The sequence below is a fragment of the Mesitornis unicolor genome, unplaced genomic scaffold, assembly GCF_000695765.1.
Source record: "Mesitornis unicolor isolate BGI_N332 unplaced genomic scaffold, ASM69576v1 scaffold34483, whole genome shotgun sequence".
NCBI classification, from domain to species: Eukaryota; Metazoa; Chordata; class Aves; order Mesitornithiformes; family Mesitornithidae; genus Mesitornis; species Mesitornis unicolor.
Window position 1 is genome coordinate 1,058 of NW_010177266.1, and position 12,272 is coordinate 13,329.

Below are 12,272 nucleotides of genomic sequence, written 5' to 3' on the forward strand. Positions count from 1 at the left end.
GGTGCATTTAAATACACTTGGCAAAAGAAAAATAGCACGACTGGTACCAACGTTCTACTAAAACTAACAGAAAAATGGAAACAATAATATTATCACAAGTACTGTGGCATTATTTCAGCTCAGGTGTTCCTTCAAAAAATGGTGAATTTTGAGAAAATCCAGTCATTTCCTATGGAATTTCAAAAATGAAAAATGGAGCTTGCTCAGAGTAAAACATACTAAAACAAACCTGTATTCAATTCACATGGTTTTGACATGACTCAATTCACAATTAGAAAAGAATGCTTTTACCTTAAACCTTTGTAAAAAAAAAAAATGGAGACAATTAACACAGCCATTTCTTCACAGAAATGTAACCAGTAAAGGTTTGGTTTTGGTTTTTTTTTCATTTTGCTTTTCTTTTTTTAAATGTGTCTCTAATAGTGACACTATTTGTTACAGTACAGTACCTGAGTTGTATTTTAAAACAGCACATTGGTAACATTTTACAGAGTATTTTTAGGAGCCGTAACAGATAGGAGGATAAGCAGTCCTTTATCCTCTGCTATGCTGTACTGTGGCACAGAGGACAGAAGTTATAATTGCTTGCTGCTTTGACGTTCATGCAGTGCTTACATACACTGCACATCCAGAACTGATACTCCAGGATAGGCTCTCCTGTTGCAACACATACAGGAAGCTTCCCATCTCCGCTGTTTGGAAAAAAAATTAGGAATACTAAATAAAGCTGAAAGAATAAAAACGTGGTTTTAAAATAGCAACAAAGACTTGTTTTGTAGAAATTTGCAAAATGGCATAAATACCTAATTGAGTGTCTATCAAAATGGCATAAACACCTAATTGTGTGTCTGCAGCTGGTTACAAAACTTGTGGTGCTCATCTGTAAAATACTGCTGCTCTGTTCAGATGTGTGTCACTTCTGATTAGAAGTAATTAAATCATACAACACTTCACTGTTAACATGGCCAACTACTTAAATCTTCACACAACAGAATGCACACCCCAGAACCACACAGTCAACAAATCAGGACCAGCAGATCCTGAAGAAGAAGTGAAAAGCAGCAGCGAAGGCCATATAAAAGTAAGGTCCAATTAGGCACCTGCGCTACTATTGTATTTATTCCTCTGAAGACTCAACATGAAAGCCATTAGTGAGGTTCGGTACATCTGCACAGTAAAATCAAACACGACAGGTTAAGATCCTATTCATTAAAAAGAAAACTGATTCACAATCGATTTCCATACTCACAAATTTCATGCTGTTAGCAGGAAACACACAAAGACGCCATTGTAGGTACAGCCACTCCAAGGACCTACCCCTTACGCGTGCCCGTCATATTCCAATTCGTTCACTTGACATACCCATCTTCTCACACCTTGTGTATTTAGGTAATTCACAAAGCACTGGAGACTTACTGGTAATGACGGTTAAACATTCACTTGTTCAAATTTGCATCACACCACAATGGTGATGCCAACAGTAACATTATTATTTTAATGGCATGTGACTCTTTATCAAAGGTCCTAACGCTCCTGTGCTCTGCCCACACGCGTTTCAAACTAAGATGAAGCTATATCTTTATGCCCAGTTCCTCAAATACAGTCAGTGTCTATTCTCCCAAATAAAATACTGTTGTATTACCCTTTCTGCAAACCTGCATCGTTCTTGCCCAATATTTGGTTTAAGCAGCAAAGCACCTAATTAACTTGGTCACAAAAAACCTGCTAAAACCTAAAATAGACACAATAGCAGAAAAAAAATGCTAGTATTGTTACAATATCATATAAACATAAACCCACCTCTCAAGAATGTCATCCAGATGAGAGGTTTTATTATACCTGGGAGAATGTCTCGTGAATATCTCTAGAGCAAAGTCTTCATACTGTTGCCTCTGCTCTGGCCTAAGAGTTTCTAGGTATTCAAGTTTAGCGAAGGCTTTTGAACAAATATGAAATGCTCTATTTGCATACGCACAGAGTGCCAAAAGGGAATAGATTTCAACTGCAGGGATAATGTCTTCATAATCTCGCAAATGAAGAGCTAGGAAATGAAAAAAAAAAATCCCAAAGAAATCATTATATGTCTTCTGAGAAGTGCAAGCATCTGTATGAAATACTTACTACTAGTAGGCACTATTTATCTTAAATTGGACACAATGAACCAAAGTCTTTTATTAACATAAGTATGAAGCATGTGTGCTTCAACACTTTTTAAGAAGAAATAAAACTAAGAGGATTTTTTTCTTTTTGAGACACTTAAAAAGTGTTAAGATTTATTTGAAATGGACCTTCATTACTTGGACAAAGTATAGGGCACTATTTGCTTCTCTAACTCCCACAGACTGTATGAAGCTCTACAGGGAGGTCTGATGTGGATTCAGGAATGGCTTATAATTTAAAGAAAGAAACAAAATAGTCACAAGAACGTCTAAGAGTTTGTCCAATTTAACCAGGTAATATTTCATAAGTTAGATTTGTGTTGTCTCCAAGGAAATACTTTCCAGGTATTTTGACTGCAGCCATATTCAATTCATTATACATTTTTGTTTTAAATTCCATGGATGTAGCAAGAATAGAAAAACGTGCCAACTATAAATGAAATTACATGCAGCGCAGGTCTGTAAAATTAGAACAGTTTCTGTACAGGGTTAAAAATGAAGTCCTACCTGTTTTAAGTGCTGCATCTACAGAACCTTTATAGAGCTGTCTTTGTGCAAGGATGAAAAAATGGTAAGCCTCAGCTCCTCGCCAAGCATTGTCTGCAAAGCGATCAGTTGAAGAAAGAACATCTTCTTCTAGCAAACCAGCCAGAGCTGAAGCAGTCTGGAAACAAAGCAGTATCACAAGTAATTTTTATACGAAACAGATACAGCAGGAAATGGGGATATATGAAAAGAACTTTTCTGTACTTGGTGATTACACCACTGTCTGTGATAACTAGGGAGAATATAAATACATGGACCTAAAGCGAACGTTGTTAGGCATTTTATACAGTGCATAGGCAGAACATATGGTGCAGATTTGCCAAGATAAATATCATATACATGTGTACAAATATATTCTGTGCACATCTGCAGACTGGTTCATAGTTTGGATTAATATTGCATTTCAGCACCAGATCTCTTAAAACTTTGTTTAAACTATTTCATTTGTGCACATGAAGATGAAAGTGTGAGCAGAAGAAAAAAAAATCTTCCATTTGCTTCCCTCATATCTGGAGCCATCTCCCTGCTAAATTACAGCCAACAAAGCTTAATCTAATCACAGATCTCTCATTGGGATTGACACTAACTCCTAAATGACAGGAAAGTGAGTGTCTTGCAGGGGAAGAAAAAAATCTGGAGTTTCTCAAGTATGTTTTTCATTGCTATAGTGAAAACACTAAGAAAAACACATTAAACTTAGGAAGAAAAATACCTTTTAATACATGTGATTTAAATGTTTTAAAATAATACTTTAAACAGTGTGTTTTCCTGAAAGCTTTAGGAAAAGCTTTGTTCTTAGCAGGAAAAAGCATTATTAAAAAAACCATTATAGTCTTACATGAAGATCACTTTGTTTATACTCACTAGGTAGCACGTACCAGAATTCAGAAATGAAAAAATAAAAAATTAAAAACTAAAAAATAGACACTTTACCTCTGAATTTTTTCCTTTAACTTTTCCCCTTTGTGCATTTTGCATTTGTTCATGGCACTGTTCTATAAGTAACGCTGATAATACGTAAAGCTTTTTAACTCGCAAAGGCTTTGTCCTTTTCTTTGCTTCTTCATCTGCAATCTTAAAAAACAAAACCAAGGAATTTAATGTAGATTTTAAAAGAAAAAAAGAATATTAGAAGAGTTGCTTCATTCCCTTGGACAATTGCATGCTTGTACAAACCTAGGAAATCATGCCAAAAAACGAGTCTGCATTTGAGTGTAATAATTTAGACTGCAAACAGAACTATAAATGAAAATGTCAAAGTGAAGAATGCACATTATTCTATATTTATTTAGCTAACAAGTATATAAAGCCAGATTCTTGGGAAGGATAAGTCAGTGTAAACATGTGTAAGTCTATTGACTTAATATAAAAATAAACTAAAAAATAGTGATTTCCAAACACTGAAGTTTAAGAAATACATAGCTTTCAATACGTTCTGGTGGTTTTCCCAGAAAAGAAGAACAGCTTTTGAAAGTAACTTCTATATATAATAGATATATATATATATAAATATTTGTTGTAAAAATTACATATAACTCTTACAGACTTTCTAAGCTATGTACAGAAATCTCTGCAGCAAAATCAAATCCAAGCAGCATCTTTTATCTTAAAAGCACACCATACCACAGCTTCTAATCAAAAGTACCAACTGAAGAAATACCAAAATTTAGCTTCGAGTTAATGACATTGCCATTTTTAAAAATAAAGGAGAGAAAACTAATCCACACAACATATGAAATAATGTAGGTATTGCACCCAGGCCAGTCTACTATACTCCTTTACGAGCCAATGCAGGGAAACAAGACCTTTTCTGAGGTGCAGTTTCTCTCATTCTGAAGTGAAAGTCTCAAAATAAATCTGATGGCTTGTGTCCTGAAAGTCTCCTCCCCACTGGCTACAGAGGACATCCAGGGTTACTATTTCAGATAGAGATATATGAACATAGGAGCTTTGCAGTATCCTTTACAGTGACATCTACTTATTGCCTGGACATTGTTAACAATAAAATGACCCCCAAAAAATAAAATGGCATGGAAATATTAAGAGCTAGTCCAGAAATTCAGTCATCTGACATAAAAATAAAACCTGCCATACCTTGAACATGAGCTTAGCAGCTTCAAAGAAATAATTGGCTTTACGATAGAGTTCTATAGCATCAAGGATTTTATTCTTTTCCAGTAGACGAGTTGCATATCTGTCCAACAAGGATCCAATCTCTTTCATATTGTGATTTTTAGCCAGCTCCACAGCTTTATTCCACTAGAAATGAATGCAGACAATTACAACCTCATTCTTTCAAATACATTCACAGAACAAGCTGGTTATCCATGAATAGCCTGCAACATTTGTGTGCAATACTTCATCACCATTTAGAACCAGGCTACTATAAAATTCAAGTAAAAAGCAAGAGAATACAAATGCTAACATCATGGCCAATCAAGTGATACAGGAAGCCCGTGAAACAAATGCTGGACCTCTGTCCAAAACCACAAACAAAGCAGTTGCTTTTGCTTTGGTAAAAGCTTTGCAAAATCACTTCATTGCTCCTCATAGCTGGACACACGGATTACAACACTTCTGGTATTACTAAAACCCAGACTGTCAAAATCATGGCTAAAAGAGAACTTCAGCCCATAAGCTCAAGGCACAAACTTTCCTTATCCTTCTATACACCTCATTTTGGCTCCTGTGTTTGCCCCAGGTCAAAAGTTTGACAGGACTGAGAAACCTGGCTGAATCTCATACCTAATAGCCTTTCAGATCCAGAAATTAGGAAATTGTTCACATAAAGCCAGTGCTAGCCAGTCCTGCCAGTCTCATAAATCAAGTTCCTCATAGCCATCCTCAGTTTCTCTCTTATTTGTGTTGACAGAAACATTTGCACAGGTAAGTCATACTGGGGAACAGCTCTAGCTGCAAACATTCAGATCATTTTTCAGATCAGTCCTTTTCCAGCTACATCTTAACACAGCAACAAATAAATACATTTGCATCTGTACAAGGAAGGAGGAGGATGTGGAAAATGAGCAGACAGAAGCTCTCCAGTTTTCCTCCCATGCCATCAGAGGCAGCACAGTGTGGCTTTACAAAGGCCACAAATCTCTGTATGCTGAGCATGCTCACCACACACACGCAGAAGTAGCACTGCTCCATATGGCTTTGTCCCTCCAATGGTCTAGCCCTAATTTCAGATAATCGACTTAAGCACTGAAGTATTAATTTTCCAAAAATCACAATGAATCATCAGACACTTAACAAGGACTTGTATTTAACTGGGCATTATGATAGAAACTCACTGTTAAATTGGTATTGGTGAAGCAGATTATCTACTGCTGTTTTACCTGGTTGAGATGTAGGCAGGTGTCTACTGCATCCTTTGGTCGATTACATTTCAGAAAGGCCGACACAGCTTGTTCACACATCCCCACTCTTACAAACATATAGGCTATATCCTGCAAAAACCGTCAGCACCGTGTTAGATTTACTCTGAGTTTTTTAGTACATTGCATAGCGACTGCAATACTATTATATTTTTGTTTAATTCAATTTCAGTAAGCTGAGGGAAAGGGAATCTGTGAAGACAGCATGTACTGTTGTAAATCTGTGTTCTTACTATTTAGAGTGTTTCACAAAACTTCGCTATTAGAAAGAGATTAAAAAGAAAGTGCTATGTCTTGCGCTGTTCAAACAACTGAAAACGGCATTAAGTGAGCATGTTCTGCATTTTCCAAGCACTTGAGTAATCAATCATCTCACAGCTTTCAATTTGCTATTGCTCAGTAGGTCGTTTCAGGCTGTACCACCAACCTTCCATCCTTTCAGCAGAGTATCTCCAATTTTTGTTGTACATTAGCATTCCCAACAGAACTGTCATGCAAGATGTTAAACCAGGGATAGCAACCAGGAAGAATTTTGGGAAGAGAAAGCCCAGTGTAGACTAGACAACAAAGTGAAAGCTAAAGTAAGTGTCCAGCCATGAGAAGTGACTTCTCAGTGAAGCACAGCTATTTTAGAGACAAATGCCAGAACTTGGAGAGGGAAGCAGTGAATTATGACTTAGTCATGTGGCCGTAAAGCAGGGTGAATAATCAGATCTTTCTGGAAAACCTGGAGAAATAAGGGAGAGGAAGAATGATGGAGTAATGAAAACAACAGTAATACTGGAGATCAATATCAAAGTAACACCATCAAGTTTAAGTGACTAGTTAATATATTCCATTCTTTCTCTCTTTCTTTCTTAACACTCCCAATATGGGAAATTTTAAACAAACACATGAACATAAGACAGTGAAAAATAAAGGTGCTTTTTGCTTACAGGGAGCAATTTATTATTCTCCAGAAGTGAGTTGGCTAGATTTTCCAGTCCTTGGTAGTCCTCTAGCATGTAGTAACATTCAGCTAAACGTTCCTGGTTTCGTCCTTGTACATAATACTGTACAGCATTTAACCTAGTGAGAAAAATAAAATGTGGTGGCTTCTGATATATAAACATAAGTGAAATTTCTCATTGTGTTAGCTTTTTCATTTCTGAATTTAAAGTGGCATTATTTTAAATAGATCACTTTGCTTGAGAGACCTTTTGTGATTAGAATGTCACTGTTTTTTCTAAAATGCACTAAAGGTTTTAATTTTCAGAAATCATTATATTGAAGAAGTAGCAAGAATGATTCTCTGACTAGCATAATGTTGAGAAGTCAAGGAATCTCAGAACTGTACTCCCACATCTGGACGGATCACGATAACGGACAACTTACAACTACACTTTCAGAAAAGGCCTTTACTGTCATGCTTCCATATTTTTAAACACAAGCACTAAGGTCTCCAAGACCATTCTCCAAAGCTACCTAAAGCATCTAAAAACCAAGTATCAAAATCTAATCACAAGTTTTCAACTGCTTTGGGACCCACGTTCTTTGTGATAATCTAGTTTGGGTAACTGCAATACATAGTGGAGCTGTGGAACTCTGTAAGACAGACGCTAAAAGTTTACATGGGCTTAGAAGGCAACAAGAAAAGTTCATGAAACAAAATTTCTCTGCAAGTTATTGACTACAAAGACGTCACTTCTGGCTCAGTAAGTACCTGACTGCAAAACCTGTTCTGGAGAAATACCATTATATGCAGGCACTGTTCTTAAAATTGTCCTTGGCTGCCCAGTTTGAGCAATTGCTGGAGACAGATCCAGGTCAGAGAGAACTCTGGGCCTTTTCCAATGTTTTTGGGTTTAAGCATTCTAGAAATTTGTGATTGGTTTTGAAATTCACTGATGTTTAATAATTCTCTCCTACTTTTTTTTTTTACTGATTTTATTTTTCTTTAATACTTTCTGTATCCAGCCTAATACAATTGCATAGGTATTTCTCTTCCCTCCACCTCGTTTGATGCAGACAGACATCTGGCAAACCTGAGATTTTTATAATCTTCATTCTTTAGATAGTTTATCAACAGCCCATTGTTTAAAGGTACATGCAGTGATGGAACCATAAAGGTCCGAGATAAATCTCATCATTTCAAAATTAACACATGTATTTTATCCTGACTTCCCTGATATCTGTCCCTCATAAATTAAGTCCTGTCATTAGTTTTACAATTTCCTTCGTAATTTCCTTCTTCCTAGCTCCCCTATAGAACATACCATTTCTGACGGTCTGCAAAATAATCTCCAATAGCATTGTATGCTTGTTCAAGAAGGGCATCATCTGAATCACCTGAGCCAGTTTTTAATAGCTGCAATACTCGAAACCAATCTCCCAGTTTTATCCGTAGTCCAATAGCAAGATCCCTTGTACAAACAGAAAACAGCAGGAAAAAGGTCAAAGACAGTAAAATAGCTAACAAGGATCTTGAGAAAAGCATCCAGAAGTACCTTCATGTTCATAACCCACATCACAGGTATCGCATAGCTTGTTTACAATTTAAACAGTATTCCATAAGAGCAAATAGTCAGAAGAGGAAGTTTTCTCATTCTTACAGCATCAAAGAAGAAATATTTCTTTCTCCATCATTCCTTCCTTTTTTTCATGGCTCCGTTATCAAAGATTAAAAATTGCACATGTGCATAAGTGACTCATGCTTCTCCATGTTTGACCACCACCTACAGGCTACACTGTACAACTGCTGCTTATTATTTCTCATTATGCTTATTCAGTAAAGACAGTGCTCCAGCTAATTACTTAGACTTAATTTATATTTCCCAGTAATACTGTAATTTTGCTTTGTTTGTTTGAATTCCTGAGCAAAAATTCCATTATTTAGTCCACAATTTCATCCAGAGTCCTTTCTGTCTCTCCAGAGATTACAGTTCATTAAGAACTCTGTTGTTTGTATATGTAATTGGAAAGAATGTGTACTTGGCTACTAGTTAAGAGCAACAGTACATAAATTAAACATCAGTTAAGATTGTTTGTTTGTATTTCTGGAATCCCAGTTGAAATACCAACAAAATACTTACAAAAAACATCTACAAAACACAGCCCTACCTAGAGCAGCTGAGGTTTTGCAAACAGTTTTGTATGTGCTGATTTACACATAGGATTGGTTATGTATAGATACAAGAAAATTCTCTCCGTGTGATCCTTTCCTGTTTTTCCAGAAACTGGTAAAGAGTATTCGTGCTAAAACAGCCATTCCTTATTAAGGCAAGCAATTTTTTTAGCCTCTTTTCTTTATTTGCTGCTGAGATGACTACACGCGATTACCTTCTGTCCATATTCAGATACATTCTTTCAGCTTCTTCAAATCTGCTAAAATAGGCTGCCACTTCTGCTTGCTTCATCGACTCACTCTGCAGGTTGCCTAGACGCTTCACAAACTTAATACCTTGATAATCTTTGCAACGTACAAAAGCTTGTTCAGCAGTCTGCAGATCCAGCTTCTGAAGAGCAGCTTCAGCCAGGAGACGCCTGTGTGAAAAACAAACATAAAGATGGAGTGGCACCTATAAAGTAAATTAAGCGAGGATCCATTTAACTAGTCATTATTTAAAGAAACACTGAAGTTACTACAATTGTATTGTTTACTAACTAATCTTAATTCAGTTATATGTTTATCCCCAGTACGTTCTGTGATCTATCCAGTACTTTCTCTGGAAAAGATGTTCAAATAATTGGTAATATTCTTTTGTTCAGCTGTTCAAATGGACACTGGCGTGGGAGGAATGGCCAGGGTTTGAGTATTACAGCTGTACCACGTGAAATGTGTTGCTGGTATCAATGCAGTTCTATTTAGATGTTTCTATCTATGCATGTATCATAACTTTAAGCCTTGATGGCAGCTTCTGTCTGAAGGCCTCCAGCTAAATTGTCCCATGAAGATCCTTCTAATCCATCTGGATGTTCCTCACCAGTTAGAACAACAGTCTGGGAGATCAGGGCAGTCTGGGAAACCTTCTGCTGGTACTGCCTCATTGGGTAGTTCTGCAAATAGAGAATTTCTACCTTCAGGCCAACCTATGTCCATCAAGTGCTTGAATAAGCTCTATAATTTTCTGCAACAAGAAGGCTAGGTAAATTGAGACTGCCCGATTGACACTGTGAAACAAAGTCAGTAGGGCACTGACAAAACCAGTAATATTACTGCTGCATTCAGTGACTTACGGCATGCTTAGGCAGTATCAACTCAGTATTTCTGAATCAATTTGAGAAGGTTGGTATCACTTCAGCTCAAGAGCTTATCACTGACATCAATGAAACCAAGAGAAAAACGTATGCAAACGTAAATCAATCTGTAACACACGGCATCCTGTCTGTTGCATTCTAGCAGTAAGGGCACTGTCCTGTTCTGATCTAGAATATATTTGCTTTATATCCAGCACTTCTAAGATGGTACTAACAAAAAGCATGAATGACTTCAAAACTTCCAAAATCTTCAGCCAGTTCAAGACATTAGGAAAACTGAAGACTTGCAAAACTGATGTTTTACCCTATGTACTCAAACTAGTACCAATTACAGTACTATTACAGAAACTTTCAACACATAGCTATCAAATGCTGTTTTTCAGAATGTATGTTCTGGAGATGAAAGCACAACTGGATAGCAAGGAATGATTTTTGGGACAAATTTTTAAAGCAAGTTGTATTAGCCAGTCTTTCAGAAATTCTAAATTCCCTTCTGAACTGTCAGAATTAACCGGGAACTCTCAGCCCCCCTTGTTGCAAGCAAAACATCCAATACTGCAAAAAGACAGTTAGCTTCAAACCAGCCAATATTTCTAAAGAGAGGTACAGATAAACAGTCTCCAGAGTGTTAAAGAGAGCTGGCATCATTCAACAAGTAACTTGTCAATGAAGTTTTAGTTTCTGCTACTGACTTTTCATTAAATTATCTACTGAGGCATTTACTTTTCCAGCCCTTATGACACAGGATATTAACTAGATTTCCAGAACTCCTGTTTTCACAGGTTTACTCTTACATGTTTGCTGTGTAGGTTTTTCAAGTTTAGTTTAATAGCTGAGTCCATGTTTAGTTTAAACATGCCAACACCTCCTTTTCTCAGATGATTTCTGGAAGGCTGCATCATAACACTATTAATGTACTCACCCCTTCTCATTTCTGTCCTTTATGGCTGTCCAAAATGCTACAAAGTTAGTCAACTGCTTTTATCTTATCATTCCAATATGTTCCCTTTACTGGGTTTTAAGCTCTGTCATCAAGGTTTAATATAAAATATATAAATAAATAAATATCTTCTCAACTTATAACCAATTTGAATTTTAATTTAATCAACTTAAAGTTAGCTTTCTGCTAGCTTTTTAATTTCCTTTGGATTTGCCCCTAAAAGCAGAGAGCACTGCATTTTGGGGCTCATACAGCATAGACCAAAGGTGTCCTGAGCCTGCACCCTACACCCACTACTGTGACACACACAGTGTGCCTTCCATTCTAGGTACTGCAACATTGATAAAATCATAGCTCCAATTTAACAACAGCCCTCTGTTTTGGGGTCAAGAACTCCTAGGAGCTTGGGGAAGCACTGGCCCCAAGATCTCTTTTTTTTTTTTCTTTTTAATGGCTACTGAGGAGTCTTGAACACTCGCTCAGCATCTCCTGAACCATGAATTGCAAGACTCTCTTTGCGCCTTCCCTCAACGCTGTAACAATCCTTTGGAGGTGATTCAGATCCATTAAGAGACCTTCTCAGTAAGAATAGCAGCCTTCCAGATCGCAGCTGAGCACTGTTACCTTTTTTTTCCCTTTTTCTTAAATGTTTCTGTTTGAAGTTTATACTGCTTGGCTGGTTTTGATTTGAGGTTTTGTACTTTAATACCAGATCTGTCTGAACAAGAAAAGAATACAAAAGAATACACATTTAAACAAAATTGTTTTCTAAAAAGATTTTACCAAAGTCTGGGGTGTGGGTTGTCTTCTATGAATTGGGAAGATTCCTCAATGCCAACTTTTTCAATCAATGCTCGACTGTCTCGTAATGACCGAATCTCGAAATTGATGATGTAATCTTTGTTAGGATGTTCAGGATTCTAACATAGTGGATAAAGACACATAATTTTATTCCGTATCATCTTTATTTTCATCCAACATAGACATCTAATGTACAAATCATTAGGACAG

At 36.7% G+C, this 12,272-nt stretch overlaps 1 protein-coding gene across 1 annotated transcript in view; it reads right to left on the reverse strand.

The window, feature by feature from the left end:
• Nucleotides 1–481: 481 nt before the first annotated feature.
• The window catches only part of WDR35 (WD repeat domain 35), a gene marked incomplete at its 5' end in the record, with an annotated part of 16,900 nt that continues 5,109 nt past the window's right edge, over nt 482–12,272 (reverse strand). Inside the window, 10 exons of the mRNA XM_010182022.1 lie at nt 482–692; nt 1,801–2,041; nt 2,667–2,823; nt 3,639–3,779; nt 4,800–4,964; nt 6,047–6,157; nt 7,021–7,153; nt 8,341–8,487; nt 9,404–9,607; nt 12,045–12,181. Coding sequence (XP_010180324.1) covers nt 545–692; nt 1,801–2,041; nt 2,667–2,823; nt 3,639–3,779; nt 4,800–4,964; nt 6,047–6,157; nt 7,021–7,153; nt 8,341–8,487; nt 9,404–9,607; nt 12,045–12,181 — 1,584 coding nt within the window. The remainder of the gene's footprint in view (nt 693–1,800; nt 2,042–2,666; nt 2,824–3,638; nt 3,780–4,799; nt 4,965–6,046; nt 6,158–7,020; nt 7,154–8,340; nt 8,488–9,403; nt 9,608–12,044; nt 12,182–12,272) is intronic.